Source organism: Ursus maritimus, unplaced genomic scaffold, assembly GCF_017311325.1.
Source record: "Ursus maritimus isolate PB19 unplaced genomic scaffold, ASM1731132v1 scaffold_35, whole genome shotgun sequence".
Taxonomy (NCBI): domain Eukaryota; kingdom Metazoa; phylum Chordata; class Mammalia; order Carnivora; family Ursidae; genus Ursus; species Ursus maritimus.
In genome coordinates this window covers 8278605-8295684 of record NW_024426119.1, presented here as the reverse complement: position 1 = coordinate 8295684, position 17080 = coordinate 8278605, and the positions used below count along the sequence as shown (strand labels likewise).

Genomic DNA, 17080 nt, shown 5'->3' with positions numbered 1-17080 from the left:
CGTGAAGGTTGGAGTTGCTTTCTATCATCTGAGATGGGGACTGGAAAGAGGGCCTGGGGGCTCTAAAGACGTGAACCTCACAGACCCTCCTGGTTTCTCTGCCTGTGTCTAAGAAGCAAGAACACAGTGCCCCAACCGCCCCAGGCTAGTATGCTCCAAGCACCCAGCCACCGGGCTCGGGCTCCATGAGCTCCAAGCGCCCCACGGGCTGGAGACCCCCAAGGTAGCTTCCCCACCCCAGCCCAGTAAAGACCACCGTTATTCTCATGTTCTCCAGGCAACGGGAGATCACTGGGCGCTGGGAGCGACTCCTCGAGCGTCTCCAAGGGCAAAAGCAGCAGACAGCACACTTGCAAGCGGTGCTGAGCTTGCTGCAGGAGGTGGAGAGTGCCTCCAGCCAGCTCAAGGAGCTCCAGGTGGGCCCTGCACCAGCAGCCCTACCCCCACCCCAGGCAACACAGCAGGTGCACCAGCACGGGCACTCACGGGGACCCAGCGCTCTGGGGCTACAACAATCGCCTGTCCCCCCTGGCCAGGTGCTGGCCGGCTCCACAGCCTGTGGGCAGCAGCTGGCAGAGACCGTGGAGCTGCTGCAGAAGCACGACCTGCTGGAGGCCCAGGTCTCAGCCCACGGAGCCCATGTGCACCATCTTGCCCTCCAGTCTGCGGAGCTGGACTCCTCCCTGGGCGCTAGCGTGGAGGTGCTGCAGGCCAAGGCCCAGGCCCTGGCCCAGCTCCACCGGAGCCTGGTGTCTCTTGTCAGGGCCCGGTAAGAGCCCACCCCCCTCTTCTACCTTCTCCAGAATTCCCGTGTAACCCAGTGTTCCTCCTGCCCAGGTTAAAATACTGCTGACCTGGCAACTTCCTCCACATTGACCCTCACACCTAAGCCTTCTGGGTCCCCTGTCGACTCAACCAGAAAAAGAGAACTCCTGTCTAAGGGGAAGTGTGTGAGCCCAGTGGGGAGCCTGCTCCCCAATCCCTTTGGGCCCCTTGCTCTCCCTCAGGCGGGTCTCGCTGGAGCAGAGCCTGCAGCAGGCAGAGTTCCTGCACAACTGTGAGGAGGAGGAAGCCTGGTTGAGGGAGCACAGGCAGCTGGTGGAGGATGAGGCCCTGGGCCAGGACCTCAGCCAGATCAGAGTGGCCCTGCGGAAACACAAGGTACCTGCCTTGGACCTACCAGTCCCCACCTTTCTGCCAGCCTTTCTTCCCTTCCCTTCACCCAGTTCCCGACTCTGCCCCCCTCCAGGCCCTGGAAAGCGAGCTGCGCCACCACCAGGCCGTGTGCGCTGATCTCGTGCGCAGGGGATGCGACCTGGGTGCCCCCGGGCACCCCACGCGGCCGGATCCCCGCGAGAGAGCCGAGGTGCTGCAGGGCGCGTGGCAGCGGCTCCGCGCCCAGGTGGCCAGGCGAGGGGCGCGGCTGCAGACGGCTCTGCTCGTGCAGCAGGTAACAGGGCGGCGGGCGGTGGGCGGCGGGGCAGGCGTGCGGGGTCGCCCGTGCTCAAGCCCGCCCTCCTTGCCGCAGTACTTGGCCGACGCGGCGGACGCGGCCTCGTGGCTGAGAGAGCAGCGGTCGGCGCTGGAGGGCGCTCCGTGCGGGCGGGACCAGGCGGCCGCCGAGGCCCTGCTGCTGCGCCACGGGCGGCTGGAGCACGCGGTGCACGCCTTCGGGGCCGAGCTGCGGCAGCTGGACAAGCAGGCGCGGGCGGCCGCAGCCCAGGTGTCGCTCACGGTGCGTGCCGGCCGGCAGCGCCCCAGAACCACGGGCCTCCGGCCCCGAATGCGCGCGTGGTCACCGTGCTGCCCCTGTCTCCCGTGACCACACAGAAGGTGGAGATGGGAGGGCTTTAGTGACCAGGGACCTGGCATCTTGGCCCCACCCCTCCCCCCACCCCTCCTCAGCAGCATCCTGCCTCCTAACCAGCCCAGTGCCTGGAATCCTGTCTGCCCAGGCTTCTAGAGGTCATCTGGGTATAGTTTGGCTTTGCTCATTTCCCCGCCAGTTTCCAGGCATTTACCAGGTTCCTCCTAGAATGCCCCCTTCGCTTCTACCAGCCCAGGGACATCCACTGGCCCCACCCAGCCAAGCCTCTGTGCTTAGGGGAGCCCCAGTGGACATGCTGCCCTCTGTCCTGTCAGCACAGGTGGTGTCTGCCCTGAGCTCTCCAAAGAAAGGCCGGAGGAACCTGGGGACCTGGAGTGAGGTCTCGGACCACTCTGCTCCCCCGGGCACCCAGAAGATGGCCCCCTCTGCTGAGCCTGACCCTTACTCTGACCCTAACACCATACTCCAGACACAGGACTGCCTGAGCCAGGACTATGAGGGCCTGCAGGCCCTGGCAAAGGTAACACTCTTGTTCAAGAAGATGTTCATGGAGCACCTACTCTGTACCGGCCCCCGAGCTGTGAGCCCAGGGACAGAGCAGTTACTGGCATGCACGCTGGCCACAAGCAGCTTACGTCATGGCAGAGATGAGAAGTCAGTAGTTGGCTGTGGGTGCGATAGGAGCCCGGGTCAGGCTGGGAGTCAGGGAGGGCATCTGTGAGGCAAGGACATTGAGGCTGAGACTGGAACAAAGAGGGGCTAATAGCAAGGAGAGCTGGGGGTGGGGGGCAGGGAAGATGGGGAGACCATGCGCTAGGGACCTGTGCCAAGGCAGGAAGGAGGCCGTGGAGGAGTAAAGGCTAGAGGGCCTGGAGCCGGGAGGTGAAGCCGGGAGGGGTAGGCGGCAGGAGGAGAGCCCGGAAGGGAGGTGGACCGGGCTAGGCAGAGCCAGGTCCTACAGAAGTAAGGCCGTACCTAAGAGCCAAGGGCTAGATGAAAAGAGCACACTCTGCCAGGGCCCTTGACCTGATGCTGAGCTCCTGTCCGCTCCCTCCCCTGGGCAGAGGGCGCTGGGCCCAGTGGTGGGGCAGGGACCCTCTCTGGCCCTGGGCTCTGCTGCTGGGGCGGGGGGTGATGAGACTGCTCAGAGGGCCCTTCAGGGAAGCTGACCCTCACCCCAACCTCTGGGGCGGCCTCTCCTCAGCACCGCAGGTCGCGGCTGGAGGAGGCAGTAGCCCTGTTTGGCTTCCATGGCCTCTGTGGGGAACTGCGGTCCTGGCTGGAGAACCAGACAGCACTGCTCCGAACACTGCAGCCCCAGGCCCACAACTTGGAGGTCACACAGCTCACGTATGAGGTACCGCCCCCGTGGAGCCGAGGTGGTGGTCTCAGCTGCTCAGCCCTGCTGCCCCTCCTTATTCCTGCCCTCCTCCTTCCCTGCCCACTCCTGCCTCTCTGTGACTGGCTCCTGTGCCCGACTTGTCCGTGTTCACTCTAGTCCTGTCTGGGAAGGAGGAACGAGTGGTCTGGCCTTGAATTTTCTTTTTTTTTTTCCCATTGAGATATAATACATGCTGGGATGCCAGCTTCACGTATGCAACATAATGATAGGATATTTGTGTATATTGTGAAACGATCAGCACAGTAAGTCTACTTAACGTCAACATAGGGCGTATCATTAACATCATGACTCGATACGTGCGTGCATCTTATAATAAGTCTAGTTAACATCCGCCACCACACGTAGTTACGGAATTTTTTTCTTGGGATGAGAACTTTTAAGATGTACTCTCTCAGCACCTTTCAGATATCGACACAGTATGATTAACTGTAGCCCCCACGCTATATATTCCATCCCCATGGCCTATTTATTTTATAGCGAGAAGTTGGCACTTTTTGACCCCCGTTATCCATTTCGCCCACCCCCAACGCCCCACCTCTGGCAGCTACCCGTCCGGCCTCTGTATCTCGTTTTGTGTTTTTAGACCCCCCGTACAAGTGAGATCACACAGTATTTATCTCCGTCTTACTTCATTTAGCAAAATGGCTTCACGGTCCATCCACATTGTCCCAAATGGCAAGATTTCATTCTTCTTTATGGTATAAGAGAGATATTTAATTCTTCTGGGTGTGGTAGATATACATGCCACATTTCCTTTGTCCATCCCTCAGCGGACAGGCTGCTTCCGTAGCTGGGCTGTTGTAAATACTGCTGCTACAAACGTGGGGTGCACATGCCTTTTCAAGTTAGCGTTTTCATTGTCTTTGGATAAACACCCAGAAGTGGAATTGTTGGGCCATATGGTAGTTCTATATCGTTTTTTGAGGAAACTCCATATTGTTTTCCATAGTGGCTGCATCAGTTTACATTCCCACCAGCAGTGCACGATGGTTTCCTTTTCTCCACATTCTCGCCAACGCTTCTTTCTAGTCTTTCTGAGAACAGCCATTCTAACAGGTGGGAGTTGATCTCTGGATGTGGTTGTCGTTCGTATTTCCCTGAAGATTAGTGACGTTGAGCATACGCTTTCGTGTGTCTGTTGGCCATCTGTGTGTCGTCTTTGGAGAAATGTGTATTCGGGTCCTCTGCTTATTTTTCAGATTATTTGCCTTGTTGAGAATTTTGAATTTATTGTTGTTTATGGTGTAGGGTAGGGGGCCAGCTTCATATTTCGCAAGTGGCTGTCCAGTTTTCCCAGCACTACTATCATTTCCCCATTGTATATCCTTGGCTCTTTTGTCATAAATTAATTGACTGTATGTGCAGGGTTTATTTGGGGGCTCTCTGTTCTGTTCCACTGATCTATATGTCTTTACGGCAAGAGCACACTGTTTTGATTACTGTAAGTAACTACTGTAGTTTCTTACGGTAAACTATGTCGTTCGGAATCAGGGAGTGTGATGCCTCTGACTTTGTTCTTTCTCAAGATTGCTGTGGCCCTTCAGTCTTTTGTGTTTCCATACAAATTTTAGGATTGTTCTATTTCTGTGAAAAATGCTATCGGAATTCTGATAGGGTTTGTATTGAATTTGTAGGTTGCTTTGAGTAGTTTGGACATTTTAATAATTTTTCCGACCCATGAGCATGGTATATCTTTCCATTTATTTGTGTTTTTTTTCCAAGTTCTTCCATCGGTGTCTTATAGTTTTCAGTGTGTAGGTCTTTCAACGCTTCTGTTAAATTTATTTTATTCTTTTTAATGCAATTGTAAGTGAGATTTTTTTTTTTAATTTCTCTTTCCAATAGTTCATTATTAGTGTACGGAAATGCAAAATATTCCTGTAGGTTGATTTTGTGTCCTGCAGCTTTGCTGAATTTATTTATTTGTTGTAATAATTTGCTGGTGGGTTCTTTACGGTTTCTGCATATAATACCCTGTCCTCTGCAAATAGTGACAGTTACATGTCTTTCTAATTTGGATACCTGGCTTTGAATTTTTAAAGGGCCCTCCCAACTCTTTAAGGACAGAGATCCCAGTCCTTTGAGAGGAATACAGCTCAAACACCCACGCAGCAGAGCATGTCTGAGGTCATGTGGAGTCTTGAGGGCAGTGTGGGAAGAAAAGAAGCCCCCTCAAGGCCTGGGTCTTCCTTTCCCCAGAACTTCCTCACTGCCCTGGCTGTGGGAAGGGGCCGCTGGGCTGAGGTCAGCAGCAATGCGGAGCAGCTGAAGCAGAGATATCCTGAAAATACCCCCAAAATCCAGCAACAGCAGGGGGAACTGAGCCAGAGGTAAGAATGAGGGAGAGCAGGATGGGCTAGATTCGGTTCCCTGGCCTGCATGCCTGCTCACCTCCCTCCCAAGAAGCCAGGAGGAGACACCGGGCATGTCAGAGGCAGGGAGGAGAGAGTGGGGGGACAGCCAAGCCTGGTAGCCGCTATTGTGGGAGCCCCTGGCCAAGGTCCCAGGATGGAGGGGCTGTCCCCGTGATGGAGACATCCCTGCTCCCTCTGCTCAGGTGGGGGCAGCTGGAAGCCCTGAAGAAAGTGAAGGGAACACAGCTGGCACGCACCACGGACGTGTGCAGTCTCCTGCACGAGTGTGGATCCACACGGGTCCAACTGCAAGACCTGCTACTCCAGCTGGAAACCCTAGAGCTGGGGCAGTCCGAGGACAGCCACCGCGCCCTGCAGCTGGCCCAGCGGAAGATGCTAACACTGGAGAGGAGCATCAGCTGCCTGCAAATCACAGCCAGAAAGTACAGCCTGGGTTTGGCACGGTGACGGGCCAGGGAGGCAGGGGAGGACTGAGCAGGGTTGCGCAGTGAGGAATGGGACGGGAAGCGGAGGGTGGGCAGGGTGTGCTATCTGAAGGGCAGGGGCGCGGTGGCCGAGCAGCCTGAGGAAGTGCTCACAGGGAAAGGGCGAGCCACACAGGCTTGCTGCCCCTAGGCAAGGGGGAGATGGCAGTGCGCGGTCACCGCCTCTTGCCCTGGGGAATCCGAGCCTGGACCCCAGGCCCAGGGCAGGGCACTGACTGGGTGGTGGACCCCATCTCCCAGAGCTGAGCAGTCGGGCTCCACAGAGAGCCGGTCCCTGCAAGAGCAGGTGGAGACGCTGCAGGGGCTGCTGGAGCAGGGACGGCAGCGGGTGGCCCGACTGGCCAGGGCGCGGGCCGAAGCGCAAGCACAGCAGAGCCTCCTGAGGGAGAGCCGGCAGCTGCTGCAGTGGGCGGAAGGCGTCTGGGCTCAGCTGCGTGGCGAGAAGGTGGCGGATGTGGCCTCAGCCCAGCGGCTGCTGATGGAGCACACAGACCTGCTGGAGGAGATCCAGCTGCGGCAGGAGAGGTCAGGATGGGGGACGGACAGGGCGGGCTTCAGGCTGGCTAAGGCCACCAGAAAGGGCGTCACCCAGGGTGGTAGCCCAGGCTAGCGTCCAGCAGGTGCTTGGGGCAGGTCTGAAGGAGGGGGATGTAACCAAGAACTGGTCAGGCATCTGCATACTTCGGGGAGGGGCGGGGATGCAGGACAGAATCTGAACTTCCTGGAAGGTTCTGTCAAGTGCAGACTTGGCCATACCCCACCCCAGTGAGCCTCAGGGATTGCTTTTAGTCAGGGCAGCCTAGTCTCCCAAGCCATTCTGGGTAATGCAAACCCCACAGGCTCCTGGAGTCAGATGGCTCAGGAACCCCCCCATGGGACTAAGGTATGGCTAGATCACCTCCGCAGGATGGCTAGACCACTCATCCTGCAGGGACGACAGCACAGGTCGGTCAGGCAGGCAGGGTCACCAGGCACAGTCCACAGGCTGTGCCTGCAAGGGGAGCCCCAAGGTAGCCAAGTGGGCACTCAGTCCATCTCATCCTCTGCTTCCAGACTCTACTAATGGTTCAGGGCTGCCTCACCTCAGAAGAAGCAGAGCCTTTTTCTAATCCACACAAAGGTGTCCCCGTCCCCAGTCTGTGTGCCTGTGCACTCAACTGAGTGAGAGAGCCGCCCTTTCTAATGCTGTGGGCATACGGTGGCATGGATGTGGTTTGAGGGAATCTTCTACTTGCCTGGTCATCGACCAGTAGGACGGTGCCCTGGAGCAGGGTTGTGACATGGCAGCGAGTATGGCCACTATGGAGACCTAAGCAGTGTGCTGGGCCCACCATTCTGCGCATCACTAGGGAGCCAGAGTACCATTGTTCTGTGGGACAAGGGCACCTTGCGGCCAACCAGCCTCAGGCCCCCGGCCAGTTCGCCCTCTCTCAGAGCTCCAAAATGAATGCCCAAAGGAGAGGAGAGGAAGGGGGTGGGAGGAGCGGACAGGGTTTGACCTTCTGCCTGTCATCCTGGCCAGGCTGCAGCAGCTGGAGGCTCAGGGCCAGACCATTTCTGCCTTGGACTCCGCGGACTCCCGTGAACTGGCCTGTGCTCTGAGGCTCCTGAGCCAGCAATGCCAGGGCCTGCAGGCCGCCTGGGAGCAGAGACGGCAGCAGCTGCAGGAGGGGCTGGAGCTGCAGAGATTTGGCAGAGATGTGGATGGTTTCGCTGCTACCTGTGCCAGCCACGAGGCCTTCCTGCGGCTGGACGAGCTTGGGGTAGGGAGCCAGGGATACCGGGCTGCAGGGCTGCTTCCCCATCACTGGGGGGACCTTTGAAGCCTGGGCGGGGGGCGGGGGGGCTGGTGGCCCTGGGGGTTGGCAGCGGGCAAGATGGTACTGGCCCCATCGTCCCAAGCATGACCCCCGGTCTCTGCACTCTCAGGACGATGGAGGGGAGGCCCAGAGCCTGCTGCAGCGGCACCAGGAGTTTGAGCGGCAACTGGGCATCCTTGGCCATCGAGCAGAGACTCTGCGGGCACGTGGCGAGGCGCTGGCCCTGAGCCAGCACCAGGCTGCGCACAAGTGAGCCAGGGCCGGCGCGGGCAGCACCTGCCACCCTTCCTTCCTCGGCCTGCACGGCCTGCTGCCTGGAGGCTGGGAGAGGGTGTGGGGAGTGGGGCGGCAGCGGGGCACACCCTGGGCTGTGACGGGCCTCGGGCAGCGTGGAGCCCCCGCCTCGAGCGCTCCTCCCACTCCCCCGGCCTCCAGGGTCCGAGAGCAGCTGCAGAGCGCCCAGGTCCAGTGGACCAGGGTCCAGGAGAGGAGCGAGCAGAGGAGGCGGCAGCTGCTGGCTTCCCTCCAGCTGCAGGTGAGGGGGCTGCCCAGGGGCATGAGGCCTCCCCAGGAGGAGGGCCTCGGAGTCACTGCTGTGTAATACTCGAGCACGATGCAGAGCCCTTCCCAGCCAGCAAAGCACTTTCCCACATGTTCTGTCACTGACTCTCATGGCCCCTCCTGTGGGACACGTATTGTGGCTCTGATGTTTCCAAATGAGGAGAACAGGCTGGGGCCATAATGTTCAGACGCAGAACTGAACCCAAAGTCCTGATAAACCCCCTTGCCCTCCCTCATCTGGACACTCCTCTTGCCCATCGTTTCTGGCCACAGTCTAGGCTCATGGTGGGCCATGGGCACCCGCTGCCGACCTCGGCTCTGTCACATACTTGTTCGGCCCCCACAGGGCCTCTGAGCTGGGCCGGTCCACGGGCCTCCTGTAGCATACCCTATTAGGAGAGAAATGGCCGTACGTGATCTGAGGTGGGCTGAGTAGTGGACGCTGACCACGTGCTCCTGTTCTCTGGGCACAGGACACCATGGAGCCCAGGCAGTCCCTCCCCAGGCCTCCTCCTACTGTGAGGGGAAACCTTTCCCTCCTCATCTCCGCTTCCTGTCCCCACTTAGGAGCAGTAACCCAGGCCCCACCTTGCACACTATGATTGGCTCTGGGTCCTGTTCTTTCCCGAGGGGGTCCATGCGACCCCTCTCTCTAGAGGTCCACACATCAGCCCCCCACCCCGGTCACGAGACCCCTTCTCTCCTGGTTCTTGGGCAGAAATGGAAGCAGGATGTGGCAGAGCTGGTGCTGTGGATACAGGAGAAGGGGCTGAGGGCAGCGGATGAGCCTTCCTGGGAGCCTGGCAACATCCTGCAGCAGCTCAAGCGGCTCCAAGCAGCAGAGTGCGAGCTGCTGGCCACCTGTGGGCACGTGGAGGGCCTGCAGCAGGTGGGGGCCCCGGACAGAGGGGACAGGGCCTGTTCCTCTTCAAATCCCCAGCCCAGATGGATGGCCTGTTTTCATGGAACAAATCAGCCAAGGAAGACTCATTCTCAGTTACTTCGGACTTAGCATCCCCCAGATTCCTCCTCCACTCAGCTGGGTACCCCCTGTCTTGGTTCTTGGTGCCTAGGCCAGCCCAGAAAGTTCGATCCGATCGTCTCTTCCTCCCACCCCCTCCCACCCCCAGTTCTCAGGGCAGCTCCAGTGCCTGCCACCTCCACCTGAACAAAGCCTTCCCTACCGCCGTCTGAGGCTGGCTCACCCTGTTCGGCTCAGGGCAGCAGCTGAGAGCCCGCCCACCTCTGCCCGCAGATTTGGGGCTACAGGAAATGCTTGAGCCCTTGCAGCCTGGAGAAGGCAACCTGTACTCAACTACCTGCCCCCCACCTCTGCCACCTGGGTCTAGCCTGCTGTGGCCCCAGCAACTCAACAAAATTCCCTCGGTCTTCGTGTCCACTCCAGGTGGGGAGACAGCTGTTGAGAGACAGGCCCCATGCCTGGGAAGGTGTGCAGGCCAGCCTCCAGGGCCTGAGTAGCAAGTGGGAAGGGTTGAAGCACAAGCTGGCCGAGCACGGGGAGCGGCTCCAGCGGGCCAGGCAGCTTCTGGAGCTGCTGCAGGTCAGCCGGAGAGAGGGGCAGGGCACGGGAGGGAGCCGGAGGCTGTGCCAGGCTGGGTGGGGAACAGGGGAGGGGATGGAGGGTCGGGGCGGGGAGGAATCTGGCATATTTTCCCAGCTCTGGAGTGGCCCTGGGAAGTCCTGCAGTCTTCAGAGGCCTCTAGCTTATGGCAAGTGGAGCCTGGCTTTGCCAATTTCTAATTGTCTCCTGTGTGCCCGGGGTGTAGTCAGCACAACTGGAATCCCTGTGGAGGAAGAAGCATGAAGGGATGGGAGTGTTCATGAGGCTCGGGGGCGGGGGGTGGGGGGGGTGGACGACGGTGGGGTCAGCCGTCCCCAGTAGGTCCTCGGAGAATCTGGTAAGCTGCAGGCAGTGTGGTCTCGGAGTCCAAGAACTTGCGAGTCCATACTGCAGAACCCTGCACTCTCCCCAGGATGCTAAAGAGCAGATGGAGCAGCTGGAGGGGGCCCTGCGGAGCGCAGAAACAGGGCAAGACCTGGGCTCGAGCCGGAGGCTCCAGAAACAGCACGGCCAGCTGGAAAGCAAGAGCCAGGCGCTGGCCAGCAAGATGGCTGCCCTCGTCTCCCAGGCCCACCGGGGGCTCACTTCCCAGACCGTCATGGAGGAGACCCAAAAGTACCTCCAGAGGTACCCACTGGTTTGTTCCATCTTCACCCCACTCTGTGCCACCCCCACCCTGTGAACAGGAGGATGGTTTCACCCAGTGAGCCTGGCGGTGGCATCTACAGGACCTGAGGTGGTCCAAATCTCCTTCCCTTAGGAGGAGGGTCATTCCCAGGGTAGGGAGGCCAGAGACCCCAACTCTAAGCATGCTCAGCACCCCACAGTCTGAAGTCAAGCAGGTTATCTGGGCGAAGGCTTGCGCCCTGGGCCCTCTCCAGCTGCCGCCCCCTCATCAGATGAGGCTTTCCCCCACCCTCTGCTTCGCTCCTCGTGGGTCCCTGCCGGGGCTGTGGAAAGCCCTGAGGGCCTTGTCCCCACCTCTTCCCACCGTCCACCATCTCTTCTGCCTCCCCCCAGGTTCGAGTCCCTGCAGGGACATGTGGCTGCCCGGCGCCTGCAGCTGCAGGCCTCGGTCGAGACATACCACTTCTACCAGCTGAGCAACCTGGAGCTCACTTGGGTGGCTGAGCACATGCCCAGGGCCGGCTCCGCCAGATGCTTGAATGGTGCCCAGAGCCTGCAGCGCAAGCACGAGGTAGCGGCCCCCTTTCCCCCCAGGATCCCTGACCTCCCATTCCTAGACCTTAGAAGGCGCTCTCACTAATCAGGGTGTCCCGATTTCTAAGTCTCTGCCCCCAGTTACTCCCTGCCCAGGAGTTCTGCCCCAGTGGGGCCCGGAGCCGCAGCCACGGCTCTGTTCCTGGCCCCCCTGTGACTAAGGGACTCCTGGAGGCGGCAGCCCCTCCTCCTGTTCTGTGGCAGGAGCTCTGGGAAGAAGTGAAAGCCCACCAGGGACAGGTGCAGCGGGTGCTGGGTTCCGGACAGAGCCTTGCAGCCTCAGGGCACCCCCAAGCCCCGCGCGTCCTGGAGCAGTGCCAGAAGCTGGAGGGCCGCTGGGCGGAGCTGGAGCGGGCGTGTGAGGCGCGGGCCCAGTGCCTGCAGCAGGCTGTGGCTCTCCAGCAGGTAGGACGCAGACAGCATGCGGGACGGCTCTGTGAGTGAGGTCTGCAGGAGCCGGGCCTCTCAGAGGGCCGGTGGCTTGTGAGAACCCTGGCCCAGGAGCCAGCTAGTCCCCGGTAGGCGCAGAAGCCTCTCTGCGTGGGCTGCTGGAGAGCCTGGCATGGTGTCCCCGAGGCGTGGTAGAGGGTCCCATCTGACAACATCGAGGTGAGGTGGCCTCGTTCCTGGCAGTGTTTTCTGGCCGCGTCAGAGCTGGAGGACTGGGTGAAGGAGAAGCAACCACTGGTGGGCAGTCAGGACTGCGGGGCAGACGGGGCAGCCACCGTCAGGCTCATGGAGAAGCACCAGGTACCCTGTCGCGGGCAGCTCCATGCAGGCTGCGCTGGGCTGTCCTACAGAGGACGCATCCTCCTTCCCAGAGGCACAGTGCCCTGCTCTCTCTCTTCCTGAAGACATGGCCAGCTCCTTTCTTGCCAGCCCCCCAAGTCCGGCAAGGCCCCCTGCCCATCCCCAGTGCTCCCCTTCTTCAGAGACAGCCCTTTGAAGAACTCCTGCCCCCCTCTTTAGCCTCCTGACCGGTTTACACCCCTGCGGCCTGAGGATTTCTCTGCCTTCTTCATCTCTTGCCCTAGCACTTTCTCCCCTCTTGGGGTCACCTGTTCTAACCCTCCCCACGTCTTCCGCAGGATTCTCCTGCCACACTTTGAATGTCACCCTTTGAGTTAACCAAATGCCCTCCTGAAACCTGCCTCCCCCGCAAGCATCCCCTGGTTAAAGGGAGGGAGGCCTGGAGCACCCTCCGCCTTTCTGGAACCGGATTCTCAGGACCCCACAGCCCCGGACCCCACAGCAGCCCTGGTTCCAGCTGGCACCGAAACGTCCTCTTGTCTGGACGTGGGTTTCTAGATGGCCCTCGTGGTCGGTGTTTCTGCGTCCTGTGACTGAGGCCTCGTGGCCATTCCTACAGGGCGAGCCTGGCACTTCGGTGTCCCAGACATGCCGAGCAGCTCACTGAGCCCCGGCCATCTCTGTTACTGTGTCGTTGGGGTGTAGTGCAGTGCCTTCCGTGTCCTCCCTCCCCGGGCCCCAGTCACCCAGCACTTGCTAAATAGTGAACCCTCTGAGGGCACCCCTACGTCTCACTTGTATGGAACAGTAGAACTCTATCCGTATTGGGTAGATGGATGATGGACAGACACATGGCTGGACAGATGGGGGTGAATGGATGGGTGTGTAGATGGGTAGATGGTTGGGTCTGGGGATCCGCGGCTGAATGGATGGGGGCGGGTGGGTGTATAGATGAAGGAGCCACCCAGTCAGTGCCTGGCGTGGTCCGTGTGTACTGGCAGGCCTTGCAGCAGGAGCTGGCTCTCTGCTGGAGCTCCATGGAGAAGCTTGACGAGAGGGCCCAAATGCTCGCTGGTGCTGGGGCCCCTGAGCAGCTGGGCGCGGTACGGGAGAGGCTCCGGGAGCAGCTGCGGGCACTGCAGGAGCGGGCAGCCACACGGTAAGGGGCCCTGCACCCACTCTGGGTATGGGGGGCCTAGCCACGGTTGACTGTTCCCACACTGAGACCCTGAGTGGGAGGGAAACCGTGGCCCCAGGCCCACGGAGATGTGTCAGAGGAGTCCTTGCTGGGTGTTACTCCCCTCCTTCCATCAAGTCCGCAACGAGGCCCGTTGGGCAGGAGCTCAGCCCCCAGCTCTCAGTTCTCGTGTCTTCCCTGCATAGGTACCCGCTGCCCTGCGCTGTCCTGCTTGGCTTTACTTCTCCCCAAATCCAGAGCCACAGGCTTCCTCAGGGACCATGAATAAGCTCCTTCGGGTTCCCCCCTTCCGCTGGGCCAGCTGTCCCAGGGAGTGGGGCAGCTAACCCGTGGGAACCATGGGCTGTCCCCACAGGGGCCAGGAGCTGGAGGGGACCCTGAAGCTGCACGAGTTCCTGGGGGAGGCTGAGGCGCTGCGGAGCTGGCTGGCTAGCCAGAAGCAGGCGGCCGGGCCAGCGGAGGGCCTCGGAGAAGACCACGCGCACGTCCTGGTGAGAAGAGGGCAGGGGTTGGGAGGACACCCTCAGGTGGAAGGCGGGGGCAACGGGCCGGCCTGCAGGGCTGCGGAGAAGGGGGCCGTGGGGTCGTGAGCGCTGGCCGAGGACAGGCCTTCTGAGGAGGTGCGTAGGCACGGTGGCTGTCCCGCCCCCATTGCCCAGACAGGAGGCACCTGCTTCCCAGGCTGCTTACTGCCTTGCCAGCGGGGGGCCACTCTCACCCACTCCCCTCTTCTCCTCAGCACCTCCTCACCGAATTTGCAAGGTTCCAGCGCCAAGTGGAGCTGGGCGGCCGGCGGGTGGCAGGCTGCCAGCAGCTGGTAGAGAGCCTGCGGGAGCTCGGGCACAGCGCCGCCCCCGATGCCCGGCGGAGGCAGCAGGACCTGCAGTGAGTGCCCAGTGGGCTAGGCCGGGGGTGCGGGTTTGGGGGAGCGAGCTGTGCAGGCAGCTGCTGGAGGTTGCTCTGAGGACTACACTGGCTCTGCCTGCCCACGAGGGATCTGGAGAGGGTGCTGGTCCCAGGGAGGCTGAGGCAGCCCCTGGTGACCACGGCCTGTGAAGGGAGGCAAGGCTGGGTGTGCAGGCCAGGGAGTTCTGCCCGGACCCCCAGGGATGCTTTTCCAAACCCCTGACTCCCGGAACTTGGGGAGGGAGCTGTGCAAAGACTGCCTAGCTGCCACCTGGCTGGCATGGGTCTCCCCGCCCCCCCCGCCCCAACCCCAGCCTGTGGGCTCTGAGGCCAGGCCTGACTTGCCCATGACCCCTGGCGTGGAGCCTGGCCTGGTGGAAGGCTTAGTAGCTCAGTGAGAGTTGGCTGAGTACATGAGGAATGGAGAGAAGATGAGGCTTTTACCCTTGAACATTTATAATCTGGTCGGCATTCCAGACTGGAATATACAAGATGGAGGAAGTGCCACAAAGCATAGAAACCAAGGGCTGAGCATGATAGCGGCGAAGGACTGAATCCGTGGTGAAGCTGGAAAGGCTCCAGGCAGACCCCGAGGCAGGAAAGGGGGTGCAGAAGGGGAGCTTTGGGCCAGTCCTGGATGCAGCCTGGAGAGGAAGAGGGCTGACAGGACTAGCAAAGGGCGGAATGAGATGCTGGGCCAAGGGCTCACCTTCCACGTGCCTGGGGACAGGACTGCCTGGTCGGAGCTGTGGGAGCTGACCCAGGCCCAAGGCCACCTGCTCCAAGATGCCGAGGTCACCCTCAGAGTGCACAGAGATCTGTTGGAAGCCCTAGCACAGGTCCAGGTACGAGCCGGAGGGGAGGAGGCGGATTCTTTCTAGAAGTGGATCCGCCCCAGGCTCGGTGCCCCACCCTCTATTCCTGACGGCCTTGGCCATCTCCTCTCCTCAGGAGAAAGCCACAAGCCTCCCCAGTGAGGTGGCCCCAGACCTGCGTGGGCTGGAGGCCCAGCTGAGGAGACACGAGGAGCTGGAGCATGAGCTCGTGGGCACTGGGCGGCAGGTGAGCCAGTCCGGCTGCGTCTCCCACTCGGGCCCCTACCAGCGCCCTCGGGCCTGTCCGTGTCTTCCTCTGGGTTTCCCACACTCCCGCAGGGCTTCCGCCTGGGCCTACCGTGCATGGCAGGGCATGGCTCGAGGAGGGTCCTGGGGGATGGGCAGGCCCTTCAGTCTCTAGGAGGACGTGACCCTTCCCTCCCTACCCTCTACCCTGCCCCAGCTGCAGGAGCTGCTAGAGGCTGCAAACACAGCAGAGAAGCTGGGGCCGGGCCCCCAGGCCCAGGCCGTGCGGCGGAGGCAGCAGGCTCTGGTGCAGGCCTGGGAGGCCCTGAAGCTACGCGCGGAGCAGCGCAGGACCCAGCTGGAGCGGGCATGCCTCCTGGCCCGTTTCCACAGAGCGGTGAGGGCTCCTTCCTCTGGGGTGCCGCGTGCATGCGTGCGTGTGCGTGCGTGTGTTACCATGCGTGTGGGTGGACTAATGAGGCCCTCCAGCTCTGGAGGGAAACCCGGCGTGGACATGAGCTAGAAGAACGTGGGTACGTCTGAATGTCTGGCCAGTCAGAGCACTGAGCACGTGGGACACAGCAGTGACTCCTGCGGTTTGGGTCGACACCGGCCCAGGCGAGTAACAGAGCAGTCAGGAGACGGGGCTCCCAGCCGGGCCTGGGGAAGAAAAGCAGCCCCTAAGTGGAGATTCAAATGTTCTGGACAGTGACCTCGGGATCAGCTAGCAACTGCCGAACATCTGTGTCTCGCCGTCGGCTGGGAGCCGTTGTGGAGAGAGAAGGGCGATGGAGAAGCCGTGTAACGTGGACTTGCTGCCCTCACGGAGTCTGTGTAGCCGGGGGGATAAGCCTCACACTCCAGAAGTCAGATTGGGACGGGGGCCCAGGCCACAGGCTGTCCCAGGAGCCCCCAGATTTCAGTGCCCGGGAAGCCAGGAGGCCCGAACTGTGACTGCAAAAAGGCTTGAGTTGCGGGATCCACCCCTGCTACTTTCTAGCAGCGCGAGCCTGAGCGAGGCGCGGAGCCTCGTGCTGGCCCTCTGTTTGGGGGGACCTCCTTCATGCACACCGTGCCTTTGACCCTTCCTCACCTCTGCAATGAGGTGTATGGACAAGGATCCCAGGCCCCCCAGCCCTCACATGGTGTTTGTACACCAATCAGCGGAAGACAGTTTTAAGTATTAAAGTAGAAATCCCGAGAACAAGGTGAGCGGTGAGGTGTCCTGGTGTCAGGGACGCCCTCATGAGGCAAACGCGGTCTTGGCCCTTGAAGAGCAGGTGAGCTGGGAAGAGATGGAAGAGAGAGCAGGAGCTTCGAAGCAAGAGGGGCACCAAAGCAAAGGGGGAGGAGTCTCGGCGAGGGTGCCGAGGAGGCCGGCAAAGGTGGACCTTTCGTGGCCCCGAAGGGTCAGGTTGGATGACAGCAGAGGAAGCCGGAGACAAAAGCCTCAGCGGAGGCTCCGGCCTGGGACAGTTACTCCGATGTGCGAGTGGATGCGGGCGGGCTGTGGTTGGGCCTCGGAACCCGCTTCTCTGCCGCCCAGCCAGCCCTCACCCCGCTCTCTCCCTCTGTCTCCTGCGGACCCAGGTGCAGGACTACACCTCCTGGGCGGCCGCCGTGTGGCAGGAGCTGCAGGGAGAGGAGGGCTCCGAGGAGCCCGGCGGCGGCCTTCTGACGCTCAGCGCCCACCGGCAGCTTCGGGCAGAGCTGGAGGCCCGGGAGGCGCTGCACCAGAGGGCCTCCCAGCTGGGCCAGCAGGCGCTTCTGGCTGTAGGGACACCCATCAAGGAGGTGGGCCCCTTTTTCCAGTGTCTACCCGGCCAGCCTGCCCTGACCTCATCTGAGTCCGATCACCCCACGCCCGGCCCCACTGTGCCACGCTGGCCTC

General features: G+C 61.0%; 1 protein-coding gene across 1 annotated transcript in view; it reads left to right on the top strand.

The window, feature by feature from the left end:
* Nucleotides 1–17080, top strand: part of SPTBN5 (spectrin beta, non-erythrocytic 5) — a 46735-nt gene that overhangs the window by 10285 nt on the left and 19370 nt on the right. Inside the window, exons 7-32 of the mRNA XM_040620490.1 lie at nucleotides 278–416; nucleotides 537–769; nucleotides 1008–1161; nucleotides 1250–1450; nucleotides 1529–1735; nucleotides 2148–2348; nucleotides 3033–3185; nucleotides 5430–5560; nucleotides 5788–6027; nucleotides 6331–6615; nucleotides 7613–7853; nucleotides 8020–8159; nucleotides 8346–8445; nucleotides 9190–9360; nucleotides 9877–10032; nucleotides 10466–10680; nucleotides 11074–11251; nucleotides 11479–11679; nucleotides 11908–12024; nucleotides 13026–13183; nucleotides 13578–13713; nucleotides 13962–14107; nucleotides 14859–14973; nucleotides 15080–15190; nucleotides 15407–15586; nucleotides 16780–16983. Coding sequence (XP_040476424.1) covers nucleotides 278–416; nucleotides 537–769; nucleotides 1008–1161; nucleotides 1250–1450; nucleotides 1529–1735; nucleotides 2148–2348; nucleotides 3033–3185; nucleotides 5430–5560; nucleotides 5788–6027; nucleotides 6331–6615; nucleotides 7613–7853; nucleotides 8020–8159; nucleotides 8346–8445; nucleotides 9190–9360; nucleotides 9877–10032; nucleotides 10466–10680; nucleotides 11074–11251; nucleotides 11479–11679; nucleotides 11908–12024; nucleotides 13026–13183; nucleotides 13578–13713; nucleotides 13962–14107; nucleotides 14859–14973; nucleotides 15080–15190; nucleotides 15407–15586; nucleotides 16780–16983 — 4513 coding nt within the window. The remainder of the gene's footprint in view (nucleotides 1–277; nucleotides 417–536; nucleotides 770–1007; nucleotides 1162–1249; nucleotides 1451–1528; nucleotides 1736–2147; nucleotides 2349–3032; nucleotides 3186–5429; nucleotides 5561–5787; nucleotides 6028–6330; nucleotides 6616–7612; nucleotides 7854–8019; nucleotides 8160–8345; nucleotides 8446–9189; nucleotides 9361–9876; nucleotides 10033–10465; nucleotides 10681–11073; nucleotides 11252–11478; nucleotides 11680–11907; nucleotides 12025–13025; nucleotides 13184–13577; nucleotides 13714–13961; nucleotides 14108–14858; nucleotides 14974–15079; nucleotides 15191–15406; nucleotides 15587–16779; nucleotides 16984–17080) is intronic.